This window comes from Tamandua tetradactyla, chromosome X (genome assembly GCF_023851605.1).
Source record: "Tamandua tetradactyla isolate mTamTet1 chromosome X, mTamTet1.pri, whole genome shotgun sequence".
Taxonomy (NCBI): Eukaryota; Metazoa; Chordata; class Mammalia; order Pilosa; family Myrmecophagidae; genus Tamandua; species Tamandua tetradactyla.
The window spans coordinates 172,903,584-172,928,102 of NC_135353.1; the positions used below are offsets into that span (position 1 = coordinate 172,903,584).

Genomic DNA, 24,519 nt, shown 5'->3' on the forward strand with positions numbered 1-24,519 from the left:
ACCCTTGGCCACTTAACTGCACTTCCAGACCCAGAGTTGAGCTTCCAAGCACCTCTGCCTTCTCCTCAGCCTTCCAGGATGTCCTGGGGTGGTAACTGCATAGGAGGGGAAGTTCAGAGCCATCCCTGAGGTCCCCACTCATCCCCACCCCACATTCCCACCCCAACACCCAGATCCATTGATCTGACTTGAGGGACGTCAAACCAACGTGCTTCAGCCTCTCCATCTCTGCACCACATCCTGCTTGGACCATTGCAGTAGACTTCTCCACGGGACCTTGACTGTGGTGGAAATGGGACCCCATCGCACCTCTCCGGTGGCTGTCCACTGTGCCACTGGAATCTGTGAAAGCCTGCAGATCTTGTCCAGTCCACTCCACCTTGGTTCTTGTCACTCACTGTTTCCGTCAGTGGATGCTGCTTCAGCTCCTTGGACCTCTCACCAGGTCTTGGAGAAGACTTACTTTCGCCCCCCCCTTCTCTGTACTCCATCATCCTTTCCTCCCTTCTCTATCTGGGCAATGCCAGCTGCTCCTTTAGGACCAAGCTCCATGGGCTTCTGCTTTGTGAGGGCTTCCATGAGGCATGCCCTGCCCTGCTGGAAGGAATAGCCATCCTTGGGGCTGTCAGGGACCCCTGAGCCTCTCCCACATCCACCTGGACCCAAGAGCAAACCCCAAAACGAGGCATTCCCAACTTTTGGGAGCCGTGCCCATGGAACCCCAAATAAAAGAGCCCTGAGGCCAGGTCTGTCTGTGGCAGCAGAATTCAAAGACTCATATTCCTTGGTTTTCTGTGCCCCATGTGATCCCCACCCCTTGAGCGTGGGCAAGGCCACAGAATAGGCTTGTTTCTCACTCCCATGATGAGGTCACGTTATAAGGTAGAAGTGGAGGACTTTATGGTGTAATTAAGGCCCAATGTCACTTGACTTTGTGTTAAGCCAAAGGCAGGTTGTCCCTGGTGGGCCTGACCTAATCAGGTGAGCCCCAAAAGATGACGGGAAACGTGGCAGGAATTCTCCCACTGGCTTTGAAGAAGCAAGCCACCGTGTTGCAATAAGGCCACGTGGCAAGGAGGTAAGAACCCCTCTGGGAGCTGAGAACGATCCCCGGCTGATAATGCAAGAACACAAGACTGCAATCTTATACCCACAAGGAACCAAATTCTGCCCACAGCCTGAATGAGCTCAGAAGAGGACCCAGATCCTCACAGCCTGGCTGGAATCTCGACTGCTGTTTTGTAAGACCCTGAGCAGAAGAGTCAGCGTGAAATCCTGGAATATGAGATAATGCATGAGTGTGTTTTAAGCCGGCATATTTGTGATGATTTGTTACACAGCATAGCTAACAAATGCACGTAGGTCTTCAAGCAGGAGATGCAGGCTCAGTGTGCTGGTTTGAAAGGATGTATGTTCCCTAGAAAAGCCGTAGTTTCATCCTAATCCCATTTTGTAAAGGCAGCCGTTTCTTCTAATCCCTATTCAGTATGGTATGCTTGAAACTGTGTAATTAGATCATCTTCCTGGAGATGTGATTTAATCAAAGTGGTTGTTAAGCTGTATTAGCCGGAGGCTTGTCTCCACTCATTTGGGCGGGTCTTGATTGGTTTATTGGAGTCCTATGAAGAGGAAACATTTTGGAGAATGAGAGAGATTCAGAGAGAGCAGAGAATGCTGCAGCACCACAAAGCAGAGAGGAAGTAGGAAAATGCCTCCCAGGGAGCTTCATGAAACAAGAAGCCAGGAGAGAAGAAACTAGCAGATGACACTGTGTTTGCCATGTGCCCTTCCACCTGAGAGAGAAACCCTGACTGTGTTCGCCATGTGCCTTCTCACTTGAGAGAGAAATCCTGAACTTCATCGGCCTTCTTGAACCAAGGTATCTTTCCCTGATGCCTTGGATTGGACATTTCTATAGACTTGTTTTAATTGAGACATTTTCACGGCCTTAGAACTGGAAACTAGCAACTTATTACATTCCCCTTTTAAAAAGCCATTCCGTTCCTGGCAGATTGCATGCACCCCCGAGAAGGAGGGATTGCCTTTTAAAGCCTGTTTGCATGGCAGCAGGTAGATCGATTTCTAAGTGGCTGGTAGACACGCCAAATTCATTCTTTCCTCTGCCATTTTCAAGTGCTTTGAGACATCCGCTATCTATCTTGTGCCAGATCAATTGCATTCTCTTTTTTATTTCATCTTCTGAATGTGCTTGGAAGTTCTAAAAATCTTAATAACTTGCAATCTGAAAACTTCACAGATGGAGACCTTTTTTGTTGGTTTCTAGCAAAGTCTATGAACTCTACTTTTGCGATGTTTTTTGGTTTTTGGTTTTGAATATGGGATGGTTGTCATATTTGAGCCTTGGGGGTTTTCACTGGCAGCGCCTTACAGCCCTGGCGGTTGGGGTCTCTCCAAAGAGAAGGGAAGGAGTGGGAAATGGCACAAAAAAAGAAAGCAGAGGGGGAGACTAGGGACAGGAAACTTGGCTTGGGGCTGCAGCAGCAAATGTTGTGAAGACTCGGTAAGGGCGAAGCCCAAGTGAGCCCAGATTTGGCTGAGAAAAAATAGTTAAGATCAAGGAACGTTGCACTGCGAGCTCTGAGAAGGACACGCCACAGTTGTGAAACAAGTGGCGATAATCTCAGAAAAGGGCAGTGAGGATGGATGCCCAAATCAGCTGGACCCATGGGTCAGCAGGTCAGCACGATTTTCGGGGACCCCTCCCTGGCCTTGCTGCCCGACGTCAGCCCTGGAGAGTGGACAGTGGCAGGGCTGGAGGGATGCAGGGACCGGCCTTGGACTGAGCCCTGAGGATCTGCTCCAATTCAGCCCAGAGGCAAAGACGTGCCTTGCAAAGGGAAACCTACTCTCTGCTTTGGGGGAGAAACTGCTCCACGGCTACTTCTTTTCATCCCCCTCTACGTTTGTCCTTTACTCCTTTTGTTTGCCCGCTCATGCTCATGCATAGAAGGCAGAGTGCAGCTGAGTTTTAGGATGCTTGAAATAAACTTCGAAATAAACAGAAAAAAAAACTGTCCTGTTTTTCTCTCTTTTCCACGCCTTCACTCTCTCCCTCTTTCTCTCCCCTTCTTTTCCTCTCTCTCCCTCTCTCTCTCTCTTTTTCAACTCTCAGCAGCCTTACTCAGTGAGCACCTCATGGCTATCTAGTTCCAAAGGATGCTTCACCCCCAAGGGACAGCCCTCGCTCATCGGCGATCATGCCCCACTGCCCCTGCCCAGCTCCTGGCAAGTCTGCTCTGTCCCTGCGAATTTACCTATTCTCAAGATTTCCTAGAAGGAGAATCATACCACATGTGGCTTCTTTCATTATGTCCTCAAGGTCCGTCCGCGTTGCATCCTTCTTCATTCTTTTATGGCTGAGTCGCGTGGGTGTAAGATGGTACAGCTGCTGTGGAAAGCGGTTCCTCAGAAAAAACATGAACATAGAATTACCTTATGACCCAACAATTCCACAGATACACACCCAGAAGATCTGCCTAATTATTTCTTAAGAAAGAAATACGTGAAAATGCCACAGACATGCCTTCCAGCCTTTGGCAAGTCCTAAAATGCCATCTCTACCCCTTTCCAGATACCTTCTTTCATCACTTTTTCTGTTTCTTCTTTGTCCATTCATCAGATGACACCTAAATCCCTGGAGTAGGTTTTCCTCATCAGTCATCTTTCACAGAAGGGTTTCTTTAAGATTTTTACATTTTAACTGTAGATGTAATATATTCCGAGTGAACTTATAAAGAGGAACCTGTCATTTTAAAAGCCCTTTCTTTTTTTTTATTTTTTTATTTTTTGTTAATTAACAGAAGAAAGAAAAAAAAGAAATTAACCCAACATTTAGAAATCATACCATTCTACATATGCAATCCGTAATTCTTAACATCATCACATAGATGCATGATCATCGTTTCTTAGTACATTTGCATCGGTTTAGAAGAACTAGCGACACACCAGACAAAGATATAGAATGTTAATATAGAGAAAAGAAATAAAAGTAATAATAATAGTAAAAAAAAACCAAAAAAACAAAAGAACAAAACAAAAAAAACCAAAAACAAACAAAACCTATAGCTCAGATGCAGCTTCATTCAGTGTTTTAACATGATTACTTTACAATTAGGTATTATTGTGCTGTCCATTTTTGAGTTTTTGTATCTAGTCCTGTTGCACAGTCTGTATCTCTTCAGATGTGAACGGACATTCGAGAATAAACTTGGAATATGTCATTGGTAACAGAGTCCAGCAGGAGTTAGAAACAGGGTAAGATAATGGGTAATTGGAGCTGAAGAGATAAAAGCCCTTTCTTATAATAGCCTCTTTCCCATCTCTATGTGTGCGTTTTCAGCCTTTTTCAATTATTATTCAAAGATTCTGGCCTTTTATTTATTTATTTTGCCGGTTAATCTATCGAAGACGAAGATGTTCCCCGTCTCTGCCAATCATGTATTTATTCCGTACAAAATGACCCCTGCTGTCCCTTGAATGTTTGAGCCTTGAATGATCACTGTTGTGCATGCCCAGAGACACCCTAATTTGTTTTTCCTTCTTCTCAGGATCCACTGTAGCCTTTTCACTTGTAAACCCCCTCTTTGAAAAGCTCTATCTTTACACTCAACCTGAGAAGCTCCCTTTCCTGCACTCCCTGGGCTTGGCCTTTCAGAAGGTGCCGCCATCTTGGTTTTGTGCCATGACTGGCGACTCTGGCTCATTCCTGCTCGCTCAGGCTACACCCTGGCCCTCTCCTGCCTCTCCTCTTATAGCAAAGGGACCACGCTGATACGCTCCACCTTTCCCCATAATTTACATGGCAGATGACTTGTTCCATTTTCCTTGGGGTGCATTGGATGCTCTCAGAGCAGCGACCATGACTTCCATTTCTCTGGTTCTGCAGGGAGACCCAAGGTACAATTGAGAGTGCTCCAGGCGAGCTGAAAAGCATCACCTGTGCCTCCCTCTCCCACTCCCAAGAGCCCTGAAATGGGGGTGGCCCATTTCCCTCGGCCCCTCTCCCTGTGCCACTGGGGAGGGTGGCAGCCCCCTGCTTGGGTTTTCCATGGGTTTGCTGGCCCACCTCTGAGTGGACATGCTTCTCTGAGTCCTGTGGGTACTCAAGGCTGAGACCCTGGGGTTTGCTCTAATCACCATGAAAGTCCAAGAAGAGCTCCAGCCTGCAGTGGACATACTGGACGCTCCATCCTCCCCAGCTGCGGGCTTGTGTTACAGGCTCATAGACCCCAGGCAATGCTGCCCTCTACCCCTCAGGAGACCCCAACCCCTTCCTATCACTGTGAATAATTGTGGGAAGTACAGGCTACTGACAGAAAGGGAGAAAGGCATGCAGTCTTCTCCTCCAGCAGCCCTTTCCTGGTGACATGCTTTCGGTTGGTTCTGAGTCTGTTTTCCAACTTGGAGACAACAGGCAGGGCAGGAGCTGCTTCCAACATTTTTTTAAAAAACGTTTCTCTGTTTCTGAGCGTGTGTCCACAAGTACTCGGTCCAGGGTCCACATTATTGCCAATGGTCTGAGTTTTACTCTTTTCCGACATCCTCATGCGTGTTTTAAGGAATGACTCATGGGTCAAGAATTCCTACCAGCTGTATTTCCCAGCTCCCAGTGACAAAGCTCCTTTTCCCCAATTCTGTATCACCTTCATAATTTGTAAATGCAACAGAAGTGAATCACTGGAAAAATACATTTAAAAGCATGCATGCATGCAGACGTCCCTATTTTTTTTTCTTTTTATTAGTGGATTCAAAAGACATAAAATTACCCTGCCAATTTTTTTTTTTAAGTTTCTAAACACTTTCAATTTCCGAACATGTCTCATCCCAGAGAGGAAACAAACGATTTACAGAAAAGCATCTGCCTTAGACCAGCTTTTGAGGGATGGCTCAAAAGTCTCTGCATGTTGCTTCAAGACACAGTATGAAAAAACAAAGCTTCTGGTTCTCGGAGTTCATATGACACACGCACATAAGTTCCATGCTTACCGGTGAAGAAACTGGAAGGCGACAGGACCCTAAAACCTGCCTTCCAGGTACACATTGGAAATGCTCCCACTCGTAGATCCTTCCCACATGACTGCCGTGAGCTGCCGCAGGGGTGTCGGGAGATTTAAAGCATCCTCAGCAACATGCCTCTTTCCACGACGATGCGTGCCCAAAGCAGGCACCCATCCTTGGGGGCGGGAGCTGTGCTCTCCTCTGTGGGGGGATCTGCTCTCACAGCTGCAGGGTGAGCTGGGACCGGGGAAACAATCCTTCAGCAAAGGGACCACGCAAACAACGGTCTGGCCGAAAGCTCTCCCAGTGCCCAAGGAGCCCAAACGTCCATCACTGGCCCTTCCAAGGTCCCACAGACATCGCATCAGAGAAAGTTTAACGAAAAATGCACAAATCCCCAACAAAGGAGGGCAAAGAAATATTTGACTTCCGGGGTATTCTTGGGAACTGCCCGTATGCCTGTGCATCATACAAATTTGTACCTTTTAGCAAAGACATAAACCAATGACGTAGGTGCCTGTCTTCCCTCTACACACGAGAGGCACATTTTCCTGGCCAGGGTCACACACCTCAGTGTCTGAGACAGTTCACTTCTTTCGGAGAGCTGAAACGTCGGCACTACCGAGAAAACTCTCAGCGTTGCAGGTTTTAGACGACAACCTCCACTCCCCAACAATCTTCCCTGCAGACTCCCAGCTTGTCATCTGATAAAACACCGTGTGCGTATTCTGAAGAAGCAAACGACGAGTCATACAATTCCCGCAAGCTAGGACACTGGCCCGAGAATCGAGCCGGATAAAGTCTGCTTGGCGACGGCTTTATCACCCCAGACTTGCTTATCTCAGCCTCAAAATCGACTCCATCAGTTCGCCAAGCATTTGTTCCACAACTCTGTGAATGCCTCTACTTTGTCCTTGGGGACGCGACTTAGAAACTGTACTGTAGATTGGGTTATGTTCATGCATCAAAGCTTTTATAGTCCATGATTTATATGGAAATAAGGAAAAGTGGAATGAAGTCGCAGCCTCAGAAATTAGTCCTGTGGATGCAGAGTGGTTTGTCTCATGCATGAGCATGTGTGAGCCAGACGTGGCACTGATTCAGGCACCCCCATGGCGCCCTAAAGTGGGCATCGAATGGGCAGGAGTGTGGGAAACTCTCAGGACCTTCCCTCTGCAGCCCATGGGTTCTCACTGCCCAAGTAGCATTGAGCGAGTGCAGCTGGCACCAAGGGTTTATTGGACTTTGGGTTTAAGCTTTCTAGTCTGTATTAGCTTCTTGCAGCTGCTGTAACAGAGGAATACACACAGAGCAGCTTAAAACAGCAGGAATTGGTGCTTTGACCGTTCTGAGGCCAAAAGTCCAAAATTGGGGCGTAAGCAGGCCCATGGTCCCTCAGGGGAGCTCTCGGGGAGGCTCCATCCTGCCTCCAGTTTGGGGGGGGCTCTTGCATCACCCCAGTCTCTGCTGCCATTTTGCACAGCTTTTTACCTTCTTATGAAGACACCGTGACTGGATTTAGGGTACCTCAGATAATCTAGGATGACTCATCTCACCATGTTTAACTTCATCCCAGCCACAAAGACCCTTTTCCGTATAAGGAAACATATTTGCAGGTTCCAGGCATTAGGACCTGCATATTTTTTTAGGGAGAGGAAAGTGTATCATTTAGCCAACCATACGTTCCTCGCCTCCGGAAAGCATATTCTCAGGATAACTCTTCACATCTTCCATTACCTTCTGGGACCGTATCTGTATCTTGCTCCCAATCTACAAATCCCCTTTCTCCATGAACATATTTTTGCTCAATATTGAGACTTTCCTCTACTTTTTTCCTTTCCCTTTCCTGGGGCAGGAGCACCAGTAGAGGAGTCCCCCTCCCACAGACCTTCCCTTCACTCATTGGCTGCTCCTTTCTGCACACATGCAGAGACCCCAACCCCGAGAAAGCAAACGCACACAGGACGAGTCCCTGCTGCAGAGGTATTCGCGAGCTCGTGTACACGAAGACCCGTTTATAAGCATGGTTACGGGCAGCACAGGGAATGCACTCCTGGGGACAGTGGGACACAAACGCAGAGCTGCCTCCCCTACTTGGGCTATCATGGCAGCTGCCTGGAGGAGGTGGCACCGTGGTCATCAGGCTCTCAGGAGGCAGCTCGCAAGCAACTCCGAGGGAGAATCCCACAAGCACAGAAATGCTGACTCAATACGGTGCAGCGAGGCTGCGACCAAGGGGTGGTTGGTGGTCTTTGGTGCAAAAACAAAGCAGCATTATACATGATATATATGTGTCTGTGTATATATTTATGTATTTGTTATATATACATACACACACATATATGTCCCTTTGTGCAGCCGTATTGGGAAACGGTGGCAAACAGGACTGCTTTCACCTTTGCTTGGCAATGTTTTATGCAGAACAAAAGAAAAACAACATGATATACATTATATATGCATGTGTGTGTGTATATATATATATATATTTTTGTCATATCTGCAGACATATGTCCATTTTTGCATCTGTATTGGGAAATGGTGAGAAACAAGACAAAAGTCACATTTGTCTTCGTTACCTGGCGATGTTTCATGCAGAGCCGAGCATTTTTCAGAAAGGAACGGTGTGTCACATTAATGGGCAGATCCCTTTCTGCAGCCCCCTTGGGGTCTGCCACGTGTCCAGTCCCCCTCTCTGCTGTGAGTGGAAGTCATTTGCTTGTGGGTATGATGAGCAGCATCTCGGAAACAATCCTGGAAGTAAGGAGTTTGCACATCATAAAAGATGTCCTTGGCTGAGGTAGAGCTCCATGCACTGTGCTTAAATGTTGCAAGTTGGGTAAGCGTTCCAAAAGAAAACAGCAGTTACTTTAAAATGCTCCTTTTTCATGATTCTGGCCACTCAGCAGCTCTCAGGGTGCAAAGCTGCTTTCCCCTTGGCCACCCCAGAGCTGACGTCCCCTCCCCTCCCAGCTCTGTGTCCCGGCTGGGACCCCAGCATATTCCCTGACTCCCTTCTCCAAACCCACCACTAGACCTCCAGTTGCTCAGTCATCAGCACCCCACACCCCAACCTCCTCTTGGATGATGCCTTCCCTGCCTCACCCTAATAAACCTGCCCCTCTGCAGAGAATCGTGTTGCTTGGCTGTTTTTCATTTTGTGTTTCTTTTGTTTCCTCCCACAAATAAAAACACACACACATATCCATTCTCTCTGTTTTCAGCTGCGCCTCCCTCCAAAACCCCATCTCTCCTGAGTCACATCTCTATCCACCTGCCTTGGCCATTGTTCATGATTTACTGCCTCTATAAAAGTTCATCTTTTTTACTTTTATCATTCCTGTGCAAAAAAAAAAAGAAAGCCTCGTATCTGGGTGAGAGTGTATAGTAGCTACTTGGTGCGTAACAAGTAGCTGCAAATGTAGAGGCTGAGGACGGCACACCTTCATTCATCACCTCCCATGCTGTGGAGATCCCAAGTTGGGCACAGCATGGCTGGGTCCCCTGTGCCAGGTTTTCCAAGACTTGGAGCTTTGAGTCCTTTTCAAAGCCCATGAGATCCTGTGGTTTTAGGACTTTGTGCCTCATTTTCTTGCTGGCTGTTGGTCTGGGGCGTCTTTCAGTTCCTTGAGGATAATCAGAGTTCCTAGATGAAAGGACAGCAGGGAAAACCATCTGATCAGCTAGCAAAGAGGCTTGCCAAAGCCCTGCCATCACCTTGGACACTTGATCATCCCCCCTGCACTCAAGAAGATGGGATTATTTAAGGGCATGGCAAATCAGGGGTCCCCCTTAAATTGTGTGTTTTATGTGATTTTTTAAAAAAATGATCTTGAAGTCTTTGTTGAATTAAATCCAAAATATTCAGCTTCATGCAATCAGAAGATTATAGAATGAAATAAAGTTCATTACTGAGAAAGCAACTTCCTCAATTAGCAAAATGAATAGCAAGCAAGTTTACGTTGTATCGAGTGGCTTTGGCCAACCAGTGAAAACATGTATCAGCTCCTTTTGATTTTCCCAGAGTCCCTGTAGTGTATTTCAAGTAGTAAGCATGTATCAAACCGTAGAGCAACCAAGAGTTCTAAGCGGAAGCTCTGATGACAATGATGAGTGATGTGTACAACTGGGCATTGCGCCTCTCTCATTTTTGAAAAATATCCTAATGCTCCTTCCTAGGTAGGAGAGGACTGAGCCCCTTGGGAAAGGACCTCCGCTCCTTTGGGTTACCCCTTGATTTGGAAGGTAATCCAGCATTCTTGTCTTTCTCCAGTGGACTTCTTGTACTGTGACCTGGCATCCATGGAATCCATTCGGGAATTTGTGCAGCAGTTCAGAAGAAAGAAAATCTCCCTGCATGTCTTGATCAACAATGGTACGTGCCTGTGAAATGGCCACAAAAGTCAAGGGTTGCTTCTGAGTGAACGTCACATGACAGAAGTCTTTGGGGAAGCAGTGATTTTAGTGAAGGTGGGGCAGGCTAAAGGAGGGTAAGTCTTCATCCAGGATACTCGGCCCTCTTAAGTAGAAGAGATGAGGAGGAGTTGGCACCTGGCAGTCAGTTGCACCTAGAGGAAAAAAAGAGAGGGCATTGCCACGTGATGGGAAAAGCCCAGCAACCCAAGAATTGCCAGGTGATAGAACACAGCTGAACCCAGCAGAAGATCAACTTTCCAGCCTCTAAACCATGAGCCAGTAAATTCCTGCTGCTCAAGCAACCCCTTGTAGGGTACTTCCCATAGCACCTGGGAAACGAGGGCAGTTTTTGGCACGAGAAGGTGGCAGTGCTGCCATTTACAAATACCTAAAAATATGCACAAGGCTTTGGAACTGGGTAACAGGGGGAGAGGCAGGAAGAACTGTGAGCAGTTGATACAGAAGGTCTAGTTTGCTTTGAAGGGATTGTTGCTAGAGATACCTACGCTCCATTTCATTGAAGACGTAGAGGGAAACAACGAATGTGGTCTTGGCATGTGGGAGAAGAAAGTCATCCTTGTTACAAGGGGTGGAGAACAGGGCAAAATGGAGCTCTGGTTTTGGGTGAAAGGCAGGACTTCTGAGTGATGAGCTTGGAGATTTAGCTGAGGCGATTTTTAGAGCTGAATGTGCAAAGTGCTAGACCTGGCTTCTGCTTGTACTTTGCAAGCTCAAATGAGTGAGAAAAGGGATACCTGGAGCACGGAACTGTTAAGCACAAAGAAACCGGCAATGAATGATTTCTAAAATTCTCAGCCTCTCGGATCGTGTACTCCAGGTCGAGGCTTAAACGCTGCTCCATCAGGAACCTCCTCGACCTTCTGGGAAGCGGGTCCCTGGAGAACAGGGTTGCACGTGCAGGTTTAACAGACCCACCTCTTGCTGGAGAGGGTTGAATAAACCCGGATCCCCTCACGTGTGTCGGGCTGAAAGGGACACAGAAGGGATGAAGTGAAGGAAGAGAATGACTTCAGGGGCAGGACGTGGAAGCCGAGGTCTGGACTGAAAATCTCTCTTGAGCCAATTGAGTGGGTCACCTGTGTGTGCAGGAAGGACAGGTCCATCCCGGCCCTGGGAGGGCTGCCTAGATGTTTGGGGAGTATTTGGCTGCCACTCCTGGGCTTGGAGAGCATGTGCCCCAGGCCCCAATATTTGGGGACGATGTGGGCATTATGTGAAAGGGTGGGGCAGCCTCTCCCTAGGGCATGGAGGACAAAGGGTCAAGCTACATTCTCTCTCTCTCTCTGTTTTGAAGCCCAATTCTGCAAGGAAAAGCCTTCCCCTCCCCTTTAGGTGGGACAAGGCATCCAGGGGTGAAAGTCTCCCTGGCGACGCGGGAGAGGACTCCCAGGGATGAGTCCAGACCTGGCACCGTGGGATCAACAATTTCATCCTGACCAAAAGGGGGAAAAGAAGTGTAATTAATAAGGTCTCAGTGGCAGAGAGAGTTCAAATAGAGTCGAGAAGCTACTCTGGAGGTTGCTCTTACACAAGCTTCAGGTAGACCTTGCTACCTATCATAACCTGCCAACCCCCAACCAGGACCATTCCAGCCAATCCTAAAGAACACCTAGGGCAATATATAAGATTCCACAAGGGTTTCATGCACTAGAGTGACTTTTCAGAAACCTACAACCTCCAGATGGGTCCCTGGTCCAGATAAGTCCTGAAACCTAGAGGGCCCAGCCTCTCCAGAACATCAGCTAGTTCCATCTCCCTACCCTATATTAGTGACAGACCCTTCCAACATGAAAAAGTTAGAACTACCATAGCCCAAAAAACCCTAAAGAAAGGGATGGAAAGATCAAAGGTGATGGTGGAGTTATACAGAGAAGATAGGACTTAAATGAATAGGATTGCTGAATCATTAAATTGATATTTCTTAATCTCCGGTATCTTAGAGCAGCTAGAAAAAAAATTTTTTAATTGTGGAATTGTAACCCATACCAAACTCTGGAATCTGTTCTGTAACAACTTGTTACAATCTACTTCGAAATTTATTGCTTTTCTTTGTATATATGTTACGTTTCACAATTCAGAAATGTTAAACAATTTGCAAGCGTGTAATATACAAATATAGAACTTAATGTTAACACAAACACTATACTTTCTGTATGCTGTAAAAACCTAGGTTTGAAGGTTTTTTTCATGAAAAAAATGATTTCTATGATCGTCCACAAGCAGTTGTCAAAAAATTCTAGAGTATAAATTATTATACATCTTGACCTTAAAACTAATAATCAAATGTTAAATTCTAAAACAAACAAACAAACGAAAAGAATCAAGTCACAGAAGACTCTGAGACCCTGAGCTCTCATTGAATTAGATGCTCCGTTTGGGGCTCGTTTGGAACCCGTGACCTCTGTTTTCCTTGCAATTTCTCCCTTCCAGACTGCGAATGTTTATTCTATGCCTGTCCCACATGTGTATGCTGAAAAGCCACGGGACTGAGAAGCACCTTTTGGGAGGTGGAAGTCTGTAGGGGAAAACTCGCCTGGACCAGGCAAGGCGGGACTTGATTCATGACCAGCCCAGCGTGCTGGACGCTCTGTTCCAATCTACCTTGGCTTAGAGGAAGGAAATCAAGGTCCCATTTATCACACTCCTTGGATTGTGGACCACGATACATCCTTGCCATGTGCAAACGGTGGTTCTGAAGTCAAGACCCGTTAAGGGTTGCTGGACTCCACAAACGTGGGTCAGTTCCCTGACTCCAGGACATTGCAGGGAGGGACATAGCAATGCCTATTGCCAGTGCCCGAAAGGTCAGCAAGGGGTCTGCAGAGATTCCCACACCATTTTTGAGGACCCCATCCCCAGCTATTACCACAACCCCCATCAACTTTCTCCTCAACAGTGACACCCAAGGTCCATGAAGGATGAGATGTTTGCTTTCCTTTTTTTTTTTTTTATGATTAAAGAGACTGTTGAGATTTTAACAATGTGAAGCATTTCAGGGATAAAATATTATTGCATGTGTTAGCAAGATGAAAGCAGACACAGACGGCCTGTTGCTGGCTGTCAGCAAAAGCTCACGAATGAAGCAAATGATTTATCAAACCCAAGGAAATTCCATGGGCCACCTCCTGGAAACCTGGCTCAGTATTTATCGCTTATTCGTGTCAAAATTACGTTTATCTTGTTTCCCATCTCCAGTCCTAAAAATTGATAGATTTTTAATAACTGCACAGGATTGATGTTGTATCCTTGGAACGGCTTCTTCCCGTAATTGCTGTGAATGGATTTCCTAAAACACACAGTAAAAGTTCTTTTTCCTACCAGCAAAAATCAATGTTAAAGCAGTGAAACCTGCCTGGCCAGGTATACCCCAAATCTAGGCACATTATAAGGGAAACAGGGTGGATAATTAATAATATGCATCATTATAATATATACTATAATTATAATATTTATAATAATATTCATTATAATTATTAATAATTATTAGTTATTTAAAATGAGGATGATTATTTACTTAGCAAGTCAATGCACGACACTGTGAATATCCCTGAGCTGTCAGAGCACATTTCTGCAGGTGAAAGCCCAAGATGGGGTTTTCTTTACACAGAAAACTCCTGTTCAATTGAGCAAACCCTAACACCAATGCAGTATCTGTTTCTTGATGAACAGCTTGCAGACCTGTCTTCTTATGTTTGGAGGTGACATTTCCCATATAAAACAGGCTCAGTCATTGTCAACAATTTCCGTCCTAGAGCTTGTTGACCTCCTTTCCTGTTCCTGCCTCCGGATCCCTGTGATTTATGGGTCACTGTTCCTTGACCAATGATTGTCTATAGAAAGACTATAAATCATCATTGAGGTTTATCTTTTGAATGTTATTTACCACCTGCCACAGCCAACGTTCTCTCTCAGGGCTGTGCAAGCTACAAACACATACACAAACATGCAAATCCAAATAAAACACACATGCATACACTTAATGCGTGTATAAAAGCATGCACAGATACATATGCACATACACATTTAAATGCATAAGCATGCATACTTATGCATATTCATACAGATATGTGTGTGCGTACAAATATACAGACAAATGCACTCATGCATACAATCACAATCACCGCGGCACATATATACATATACACACATATGCTATGCAAACTTGTGCATAAGCTCTTACACGCAAAATAGCAAATGCATGTACACATGCAGGCAGGTAACCACTCACAAGTGTGTCTGAACAAGCCGCTCTGCCCTGAGGGCAGTGGAGGCCAGGCCTCTATCTGGGGATGATCTCTGAGGTCAGATTCCAGTGGAAGGGTTGAGAAGGGGACACTGAGCCAGACTTTGGGTTCTGAAAAGGGAGGTAGAATGCATGAAGCCCAGAGTTGTTTATAATGAAAATATCTGTGGAATGATGTCCACTGTGGATGGGTCGTGCCAACCCTTAGACCACATTTATCAGAGTGGCTCTGAGGAAGGCGTTTATATCTGTGGATGAGTGAGTGTCATGGCCACGGGGATTTCGGGACCACATCCATCTCTCTCTCTACCACATCCTGTGCGATCCCTGGACAGCAACTTGCCAACTTCTCAGAGACGTGATTCCCTGACTCACCTGGCCAACATGTCCTTTCATTCCAGCCGACAGCTCTCCCTGTCCTGGAGAACCTACTTTCCATGGAACACGTCTTGGTGACTTAGAACTTTTCCCATTTTCTAGGGTACACTGACATTTTATCCTGAGGCTGTGATTTCACAAGCTCAGAGTCCAGGATGGCAGAGTTCAAAGCAGGGAAAGGACCCCAGAGATCTCCTAGCTTCACTCTGGAGACAAAAGGGCAGCTAAAACCGTACCCCATCCCACCTCCCTCCCAGGGCTGTATCTACACCCCTGGAACTCACCTGTTCCTGGACCGCTCTCCGCTCTCGCAGCCCATCTAACTCTCCCTGGAATTCCCTTTCCAGCTGGGGTCATGATGGTCCCCCAGAGGAAAACCCAGGACGGCTTCGAAGAGCACTTTGGCTTGAACTACCTAGGACACTTCTTGCTGACCAACCTCCTCCTGGACCTGCTGAAGCAGTCGGGATCCCCCAACCATGGCGCGAGAGTGGTCACTGTTTCCTCAGCCACCCACTATGTCGGCGAACTGGACATGGAAGACCTGCAGGGCAGGTAAGGTGCCCTCCTGAGATGGGGCAGACACAGAGGTCCAGAAAGGCAGGACGTTGCCCTTTCCATGCCATGTTTGCTGAGCCTCCCCCTGGGCTGGATGTAGAGCTCAGGCACCACCCAAAGGCTCAACCTCGTCAGCCATGGTCTTTGCGTCCATGGGTTTCTCCACTGTGGGTTATGCTATTACTTCATTCTTTCAGACACCTGGGGTCTTTGTTGGCCAATGCAGCCATGACAAACTCCACAAACTTGGTTTAAACAACAGGAGTTGATTCTTTTTTGGTTTTGGAAACCAGACGTCCAACATTTAAGTGTTGACAAGGTGCATCTTTTCTTCTGGCATCTGCAGCGTCCTGGGGCTGGCTTGCCACCCTCCGTGGGGGACCCTGGCTTGGATCTGCTCCCGTCGCATTGTGCTCTCTGTTCTTGGTCTCCTCCTGAGTCATTCTCTGAGTGTCTGTCTGAATACCTTCTGCTTCTGTTCCAGTCACATAGACGAAGGCCATCCTAATTCCATTTGGCCCCATCTAAGGATCTTTGAAGATCCCATTCGAAAATAAATCTGCCCCTTGACTTACAATTACATCTTCAAAGGACCTACGGGCAAATGGGCTCACACCCATGAGATGGGGGTCCTTTGTGGGAAGCACAACTCAACACTCACCAGTTAGGAAAGGCAGACGTCAGACACACAGAGAGGAACAACCAAATATGTAAACCTTTCTTCTCCAACCCTCATCGCGGACTTACTCTAGTAAAGTCATATAACATGTGTCCCCTGAGTCTGGAAAAACATACAAAGCATGAAACTTTTCATCATTGGTCTTTTATTTGGGTTTCCTCCAGCCCGTATTAAAAGGGAAAAGGTGTTCTGTGCAAATACGACACTGGTTTATGTTTTGCTGTGGGTGAAAGCTGCTCTGCAAAGCCATGCCTGGTTCATGCTTTGCTGTGTGTGTGAAAACTGCTCTGCAAGCCATGCCTGGTTCATGCTTTGCTGTGTGTGTGAAAACTGCTCTGCAAAGCCATGCCTGGTTCATGCTTTGCTGTGTGTGTGAAAACTGCTCTGCAAGCCATGCCTGGTTCATGCTTTGCTGTGTGTGTGAAAGCTGCTCTGCAAGCCATGCCTGGTTCATGCTTTGCTGTGTGTGTGAAAACTGCTCTGCAAGCCATGCCTGGTTCATGCTTTGCTGTGTGTGTGAAAGCTGCTCTGCAAAGCCATGCCTGGTTCATGCTTTGCTGTGTGTGTGAAAACTGCTCTGCAAGCCATGCCTAGGGAGAGCCTTGACTTGGGTTGACAGCAGGGCACCCTCAGACCTAAAAGGGGACTGGATGTGCTGCAGAGGCTGTGGGAGCCCTTTTACATTTTGGGATTCCGGCACACTGAAAGTGTCCTGAAAATGGAAGGACAGCAGGGCAGGAGGGCTTCCCAAAGGACTGGAAATGGGAAAGTTGGATCCCATGGCTAATGGATCCTGGGTCAGCATAAAATGCTCAGCTTAGGGCTGTGCAGTCAGAGACTTTGGGCAGGAAAATCCCAACTAGGGTTAAAATGGCAGGGGATGTGGGAGGAGGAACTAAGGTTGTCACTCAGAGAAATGGGAGGGAGGACTTTTGGGACCTTTTGGGGTCTTTCTTTTGGGACCTTTTGGGGTCTTCCTGGACCTCTAAGGAAGGGTGGGGTCTTCCTTGGCCTCTCATGGAGGGGTGGGGTCTTCCTGGACCTCTCACTGGAGGGATGGGGACTTCCTGGGCCTCTCATAGGAGGGGTGGGGTTTTAATGGACCTCTCATGGAGGGGTGGGGTCTTCATGGACCTCTCATAGGAGGGGTGGGGTCTTCATGGGCCTCTCACTGGAGGGATGGGGACTTCCTGGGCCTCTCATAGGAAGGGTGGGGTCTTCATGGACCTCTCATAGGAGGGGTGGGGTCTTCATGGACCTCTCATAGGAGGGGTGGGGTCTTCATGGACTTCTCATAAGACGGGTGGGGTCTTCCTGGACCTCTCATAGGAGGGGTGGGATCTTCCTGGACCTCTCATAGGAGGGGTGGGGTCTTCATGGACTTCTCATAAGACGGGTGGGGTCTTCCTGGACCTCTCATAGGAGGGGTGGGGTCTTCCTGGACCTCTCAGGAAGGGTGGAGTCTTCCTTGGCCTTTCATAGGAGGGGTGGGGTCTTCATGAACTTCTCATAGGAGAGGTGGGGTCTTCCTGGGCCTCTCATAGGAGGGGTGGGGTCTTCATGGGCCTCTCACTGGAGGGATGGGGACTTCCTGGGCCTCTCATAGGAGGGGTGGGGTCTTCCTGGACCTCTCATAGGAGGGGTGGGATCTTCCTGGACCTCTCATAGGAGGGGTGGGGTCTTCCTGGACCTCTCATAGGAGGGGTGGGGTCTTCATGGACCTCTCATAGGAGGGGTGGGATCTTCTTGCACACTAGGGTAGGAGGGCTGCCCCCTGTGACTTCCCCTGGACCCTTCAGCACAGGGCCATGATCTGTACTTGCACACATGAGACTGTTTGTACTGTGTTCACGGGCACATGTGTGGGTGTGTGTTCCCTCATGCATGAGTTGTGTGCTCACACCTGTGTGTACATAAGTGTGTCCTCATTGTGTCATGCTGCCTGGGACGAGTGCTTCCTTTGCTGACCTAGTGACAGGAAACTCCGAGTGTCACCCCCCTATGCCATGACACCCAAAAGAAGTGGCTCCGTATCTTCCTGAATCCCCTCTCATGAGCCCAGACCTCCTCAGACCTTGCAACCCCTGTCCTGGAACTCATGTCCCATGGAGAAACACTCCCTGGCTAGTATAACCCAGCTGGACTCACTGGCCTACCCCACCCCTTCTCAAAGTTCAGGCTCCCTGGGAGAAGGCAGATACCTGCAGTATATCTGGGTCCTGGGGGCAGAAGGGTTGTGGGTGGTTTTGGCCCAGTCGGCAGTGCCCGCTGCATGGGAGACCAAGGAATTGAGACCCAGGGGCAATTTTCTGGCAGACGTCACCTAAGCCAGCATCCCTACCAGGAACCATCCACGGAGACACGACATTTTCCCCGCTCACTTTCTGACAACACCTAGCAAAGCAACCTCAGAAGAAGCCTTGAGACTCCATGGGTAAAATCCGGAATATCCCCCCAGTGGAAATCCAACCCTCTTCGTACACTGTGACATTCAGGTTACAAAACTCTTTCCTATGTAGTATTTAAATATATCTTAAAAAAAAAAAGATGAATATATCTTCATCTGAACTAAATGGGAAGGGAGAGCACAAACCAGTGACGACGCCATATCCTATAAAAACCTAAAGAACAAAGAAAAGCATCTGCAGTGCTGACATATTCCATTATTTCCAAACTGCAGCCACCACCGTTATTCAATTTCTTTGTGCCCTCTATAGTCTTGACTGAGCTCTCAAACCTTCTGGACCTTTGTTATTGCATCAAACTCAAGTTTAATACGCTATGTGCCAGTTTGAAAGTATCATGTACCTCAGAAAAGCCATGTTTTAATCCTGATCCAATCTTGTGGGGGCAACGGTTTGTTTTAATCCCAGTTCAGTAATGTAATGTGAAAATTTTTGTGTAGATTATCTCCCTGGAGCCATGGCACACCCAATTGTGGGCGTGACCTTTGATTAGTTGGAGATGTGACTCCATCCATTCCACGTGGGTCTTGATTAGTTTTCTGGAATCCTTCAAAAGAGGAAACATATTGGAGGGAGTCAGAAATGGCGGAGCTGGCAGAAACTTCAGAGCAGAGCTGACACAGAGACACAGATGTTTGGAGATGCTTGGAGCCCAGCAGACGTTCCCATGAGATGTGAAGCAAGCCAGACCCTGGAGGGAGCCAAGGGAAGCCAAGAGAGGAAAGCCAGCCCTGGAGAAGCAAAGTGAGGAACCCACAGGAACAGAGGCTGAAAGCAACAGAACCCAGGAGCAAAGGACCAGCAGATGCCAGCCACGTGACTCCCCAGCTGACAGAGGGGTTCTAGACCCATTGGCCTTCCTTGAGTGAAGGTACCTTTCCTTGGATGACTTAGTTTGGACATTTTTATAGGCTTAGAACTTTAAACTTGTAACATTAATTCCCCTTTTTAAAAGCCATTCCAGTTCTGGTACATTGCATTCCAGCATCTTCCAAACAAACACACAGTAAGTACTTCGGCGATATATATATATATAAAATATATACATATATATGAATTATCCAATGCAGTAGGCACTTTATGAACATCTGCTCCCTTTTCTTATACACACACACATACATGCCTCTGATTAATGCTCGACGAATTCCAAGTCTGAAGATGCCTGTAGTCGATATGGCTGCTCCTGAAACAGAATAAAAGAAATACCACATTGTTTTAGTCTGTAAATGCTACTATATTGCTGAAACAGAGAATAAAAGAAATACCACATTGTTTTAGTCTGTAAATGCTACTATATTGCAACATACCAGAAATGGAATAACTTTTAAAAAGAGAATGTATTGAATTACAAAGATTACAGCTCTAAGGCCATAAAAATGTCCAAACTAAGGCATCCAGAGAAAGATGCCTTGACTCAAGGAAGGTTAATGCCTGCCACATGGGGAGACACATGGCTGGTCTCATCAGCTGGTCCTTTTACCTGGTTCCATTCCTTCCAGCTTCTGATGCCAGTGGTTTCCTCTCTAAGCATCTGTGGGCCTTCACTCAGCTCCTCCAGGGCGCAATGCTTGGTTCTGACTTGCTTAGCTTCTCATGAGAAGGCACATGGTGACGTCTGCTGGGCTCTCCATCTCTAAACATCAATGTCTAGGCATCTTCTCTCTCTGTCAGCACCCCAAGCATCTCCAGATGTCTGCATCTCTTCTGGCTCTAAAGCAACTGTTCTCCAGCCATTCTTCAATTCTTCAAACATTTCCTCCAAAATGTTTCCCCTTTAAAGGACTCCAATCAACTGCTCAAGACCCACCTTGAAAGGGTGGAGTCCCATCTCTATCTAATCAAAAGGGCACACGCACACACAACCGGGTATGTCACGTCTCTATGGAGCAATCTAATCAAAGTTTCCACCTTAAATAACATGTCTGTACCCACAAGATTGGATTATGAAAACATGTTTTTTTCCTGGGGTACGTAACAATTTCAAACCAACACACACGTGTTTGTGTATCAGCTTAGCTTCAGGAGATCCAGGTGGCCTACAACATTCAAAACAAGAAAACACATTTCTTCTGGAAAAGGTTTTGCTAAACTTGAAGCCAGGCCAAAGACTTGTCCAGAGGTGGGATCAGCTGTTATTTGGTTGCTCTAAGACAGTTTGGGAATAGAGGTGACTGCTTGGGCAGGTAGTATCTAAATGAGCCCCATCTTTGACTTGATCACGGGTTATTCCAGTCATATCGAGCAGCAGAGTTGAACTTTGTGCTCAGAGTGGGTCTTGGAGCCAGCAGTCAGCAGAGCTGGTGGAAAGCCACTTTGGTGGCCCTTGGACACCTGATTTCCTCCAGGATAGATAGATTCTGTGATTCACAGAATATTCTTGATGGCTTGAAAGTACAAATGGACTCAGAAATGCCAGCCAGCATGCAGACAGCACCCGTGAACGGACTCTCAGAACCCACCACTGTACTCAGATCCACAGAGGGTCATGTCCTCATCCTTGGAACTTGTGACTTGACCTGATGTTTCAGTTTTGCAACTGCTAAAACAAATACCACACTAGCAGGTCAACTTAACAACAGGAATTTATTGGTCCATCCTTTCAGAGGCTCAAAGGCTTGCCTCCTCCAGGGATCTGTGTCTTCTCATTGGGCTTCCTTGACGTCTCCATCACATGGCAATGCATATGGCGTCACCTTCTCCCTTCTTTTCTGGTTTCCATTGACTTCCAGCTCCCTGTGGCTTCTCCAGCTATGTCCAATTTCCTTTGTTTTTAAGGACTTCAGCCACATTGGCGTAAGCCCACCCACCTGCAGTTTGGGCGCTGGAAGTGATACCATTTTCCAAGGTCCTGTGTGCAATGGTCCACACCCACAGATCAGGGGCTGGGAACTAAACCATGGTTTTGGTGGAGGATGTGATCCAATCTCCAACACATGACAAAGGGGATCAAGTTTAGGATCATGAGTGGGGAAATGTTCCTGGATGTCAAGAAGAGAGAAAATCAGAGTGAAACAATGTAAGAAAGACTCCACGACCATGGCAAGCTTTGAAGTTAGTGGTAGGGCGCAGAAGCCAAGGGATACAGGTGTCCTCTAAATGTCCAGGAAATGGATTCTCCCTGGAACTTCCAGAAGCAACCATCCCTGCCTCTGCCTTGAGTTTAGCTGAGGGAGGCCCATTTTGGGTACCTGGCTTCCAGACCTGTCAGAGAATAAATTTGCTGAAATTTTTTACAGCAGCCCAAGGAAGCTCACCGAGGGCCTTGGAAAATGCCACAAGTGGTCATCCTTTTAATGAGGAAAATTACTGCAGTGGAGAAATGCCATTCCTAAATCAGAGGCATCCAGAGAAAGATGCTTGTTAGATGTCTGTACTGCTGGAAACAAAATATCAGGACTGTTTCAACAATAGGAACTGGCCTGGAAGTCAGGCTGCCCTGGCTTGTTTCAGAGGTACGCCATCTTGGAGTTGGCTGAATTTGACATATATATTGAATGTCCCTCTGTGTCCATCTCTCTCCTATGTAAAATATGGGCAAGAGCATGGCCATTCCTTAGCTTGGTGGGCATGTTAGATGACACTTGTCACAGAGCCTGAAAAGCCAGGGGCTCAGTAAATGTTGGTAATATTGGTATAATTACCGATCAGTAGCTTCTATCATTAAAGCAGCAAAACCCTTCACACCTCAGCATGTCTCACCCACCTCCCCAGATTGGAATTCCCCAGTTTGGGATTCTCAGAGATTGGGAGCAGTGACTGGGGCTGGCCTGATGGATCTGAGCTATCTTTGTCCTACACTGGGAGATCCCCACACATCTCTCAAAGATGCCTATAGCATGGGGATGGGTTATGGGCTGTTGGGGGGAAAAGGGTCATCTCAACGAAGGTGTCTCTGGTAGGGAAATACCACATTGTGGTGGTAAGTCTTGGGTGTTTGACCGGACTTGGTCATAGTCCCCAGTTATTTCATCAAGCATTCATCGACGTGTTTTCATCTAGGGTCTACGATCATTTGACTGTAAATGGAGGAGATCTCCTTCTGTTGTGTGGGTGGGCCTCAGCCCGTCAGCTGGAGCCCTTATGAGCAAAACCTGAGGGTCCCTGAAGAAGGAATTTTGCTTTGAGACTGCACCACCTCTTCCCTCATGGGTTTCCAGCTTGTTGGCCTTGTACTGTAGATGTCAGACTTGCCAGTTCCCAAAGTCATGTGAGCCAACTCCTTCAAATCTCTGAGTATCTGTCCATCTATCTTTCTATCTGAGTATGTATCTATCATCTATTTCTATCTATCTACATCTTTTATCATCCATCCACATCTATCTCATCAATATGTTTCCATCTGTTCTTTATCTTTCTGTCATTTACCTTAACTACCTATATCTACCATCTATCTACTTATCTACCTGTCTGTCTATATATATTATCTGTTCTATCTGTCTCTATATATTATCTACCTACCTATTATCTGCCATCTATCAATCTATATGTCATTTGTCTCTATCTATCTCATCTGTATCTTATGTATCTTCTATCTGTAGCTAATCTTTTTATCTACCTCTACCTGTCATCTCTCAATCAGTCTATCTCTATATATCCAAACCTATCTATCCATCTATTACATCCTTTTGGTTCTGTTTCTCTGGAGAACCCTAATACACACATGGAGAATTTTCCAGAAGACAAAGCCTAGCTTCCTTCCTTCCTCTTCCTTCTCCTTCCTTTTCCTCCACTAGTTCAATAAAATAAAATTAATGCTAATGATAGCTACTTATAACACTGCTTTTCACACATGCTTGATTGGTCTGCAACCAATGAACCACTTGCTCATTGTTCAGCAGGTGTCATCTTCCAGTTCTTTTGTAAACCCTGCTTGCTGACAGCAAACCCTCTTTTCACGTACACTTTCCCTTAATAAATCTATGTACTCCTCAAGTGAAGTCCATTCTCTATTTCTTCAGTGAAGTTTGTCCACAAGAGATAGGGTGGTGGCATCCAGTAAAAGCTGTGGGACCCCCAAAAGAGAACCTGAAGGAGCTGTGTGATACCCAGAGTTGCTGTGAGAACCTAAGGAGCTGTGGGACCCCAAGGAGCTGTCAGAACCCCAAAGGAGCTATGAGAACCTGAAGGAGCTATGAAACCCTTTAAGGGGCTGTGGACCCTCAGGAATTGTGAGAAACTAAAGGAGCTGAGGGACTCCAAAAGAGCTGTGAGAACCTGAAGGAGCTGTGGGGCCCCAGAGGAGCTGGAAGAACCTTGAAGCAGCTGTGGGACCCCAGAGAAGCTATGAGACCCTGAAGGAGTTGTGAGAACCTGAAGGAGCTGTGAAACCCCTGAAGGAGTGTAGGACCCTACACTCTGAGGGACTCCAGAGGAGCTGTGAGAACCTGAAAGAGCTGTGGGACTCCAGAGGAGTCATGGATTCACAAAGGAGTCAGGAAGCTCCTAGAGATCTTGTGAAACCCAGAGGAGTGGTGGGACCTCCAAACAAGCAGTGGTATCCCCCCCCCCCCCGTGGAAATCTGGAAGCCCCAGAGGGCCATGGTATCCCCAGTGGAGCCATGAAACCCCCAAAAGAAGCAGTAGGCTTCCTCCTTCCTCTAGAGTGAGCATCCCCAGCAGAGCTCTACTGGAGTGCACAATGATCTCAGGATGGTGAGTGAGGTTTTCTCCACCATTGCCCACCCCTGTTAGTCCTGAGTCAATAGAGACTATCATTGCAGGGTAGAGAAGTCTCCTGGAGAGGT

General features: G+C 47.0%; 1 protein-coding gene across 1 annotated transcript in view; it reads left to right on the forward strand.

The window, feature by feature from the left end:
• The window catches only part of ZBED1 (zinc finger BED-type containing 1), a 195,816-nt gene that overhangs the window by 133,906 nt on the left and 37,391 nt on the right, over positions 1-24,519 (forward strand). Inside the window, exons 4-5 of the mRNA XM_077146248.1 lie at positions 10,289-10,390; positions 15,421-15,628. Of these exons, the coding sequence (XP_077002363.1) occupies positions 10,289-10,390; positions 15,421-15,628 (310 nt within the window). The remainder of the gene's footprint in view (positions 1-10,288; positions 10,391-15,420; positions 15,629-24,519) is intronic.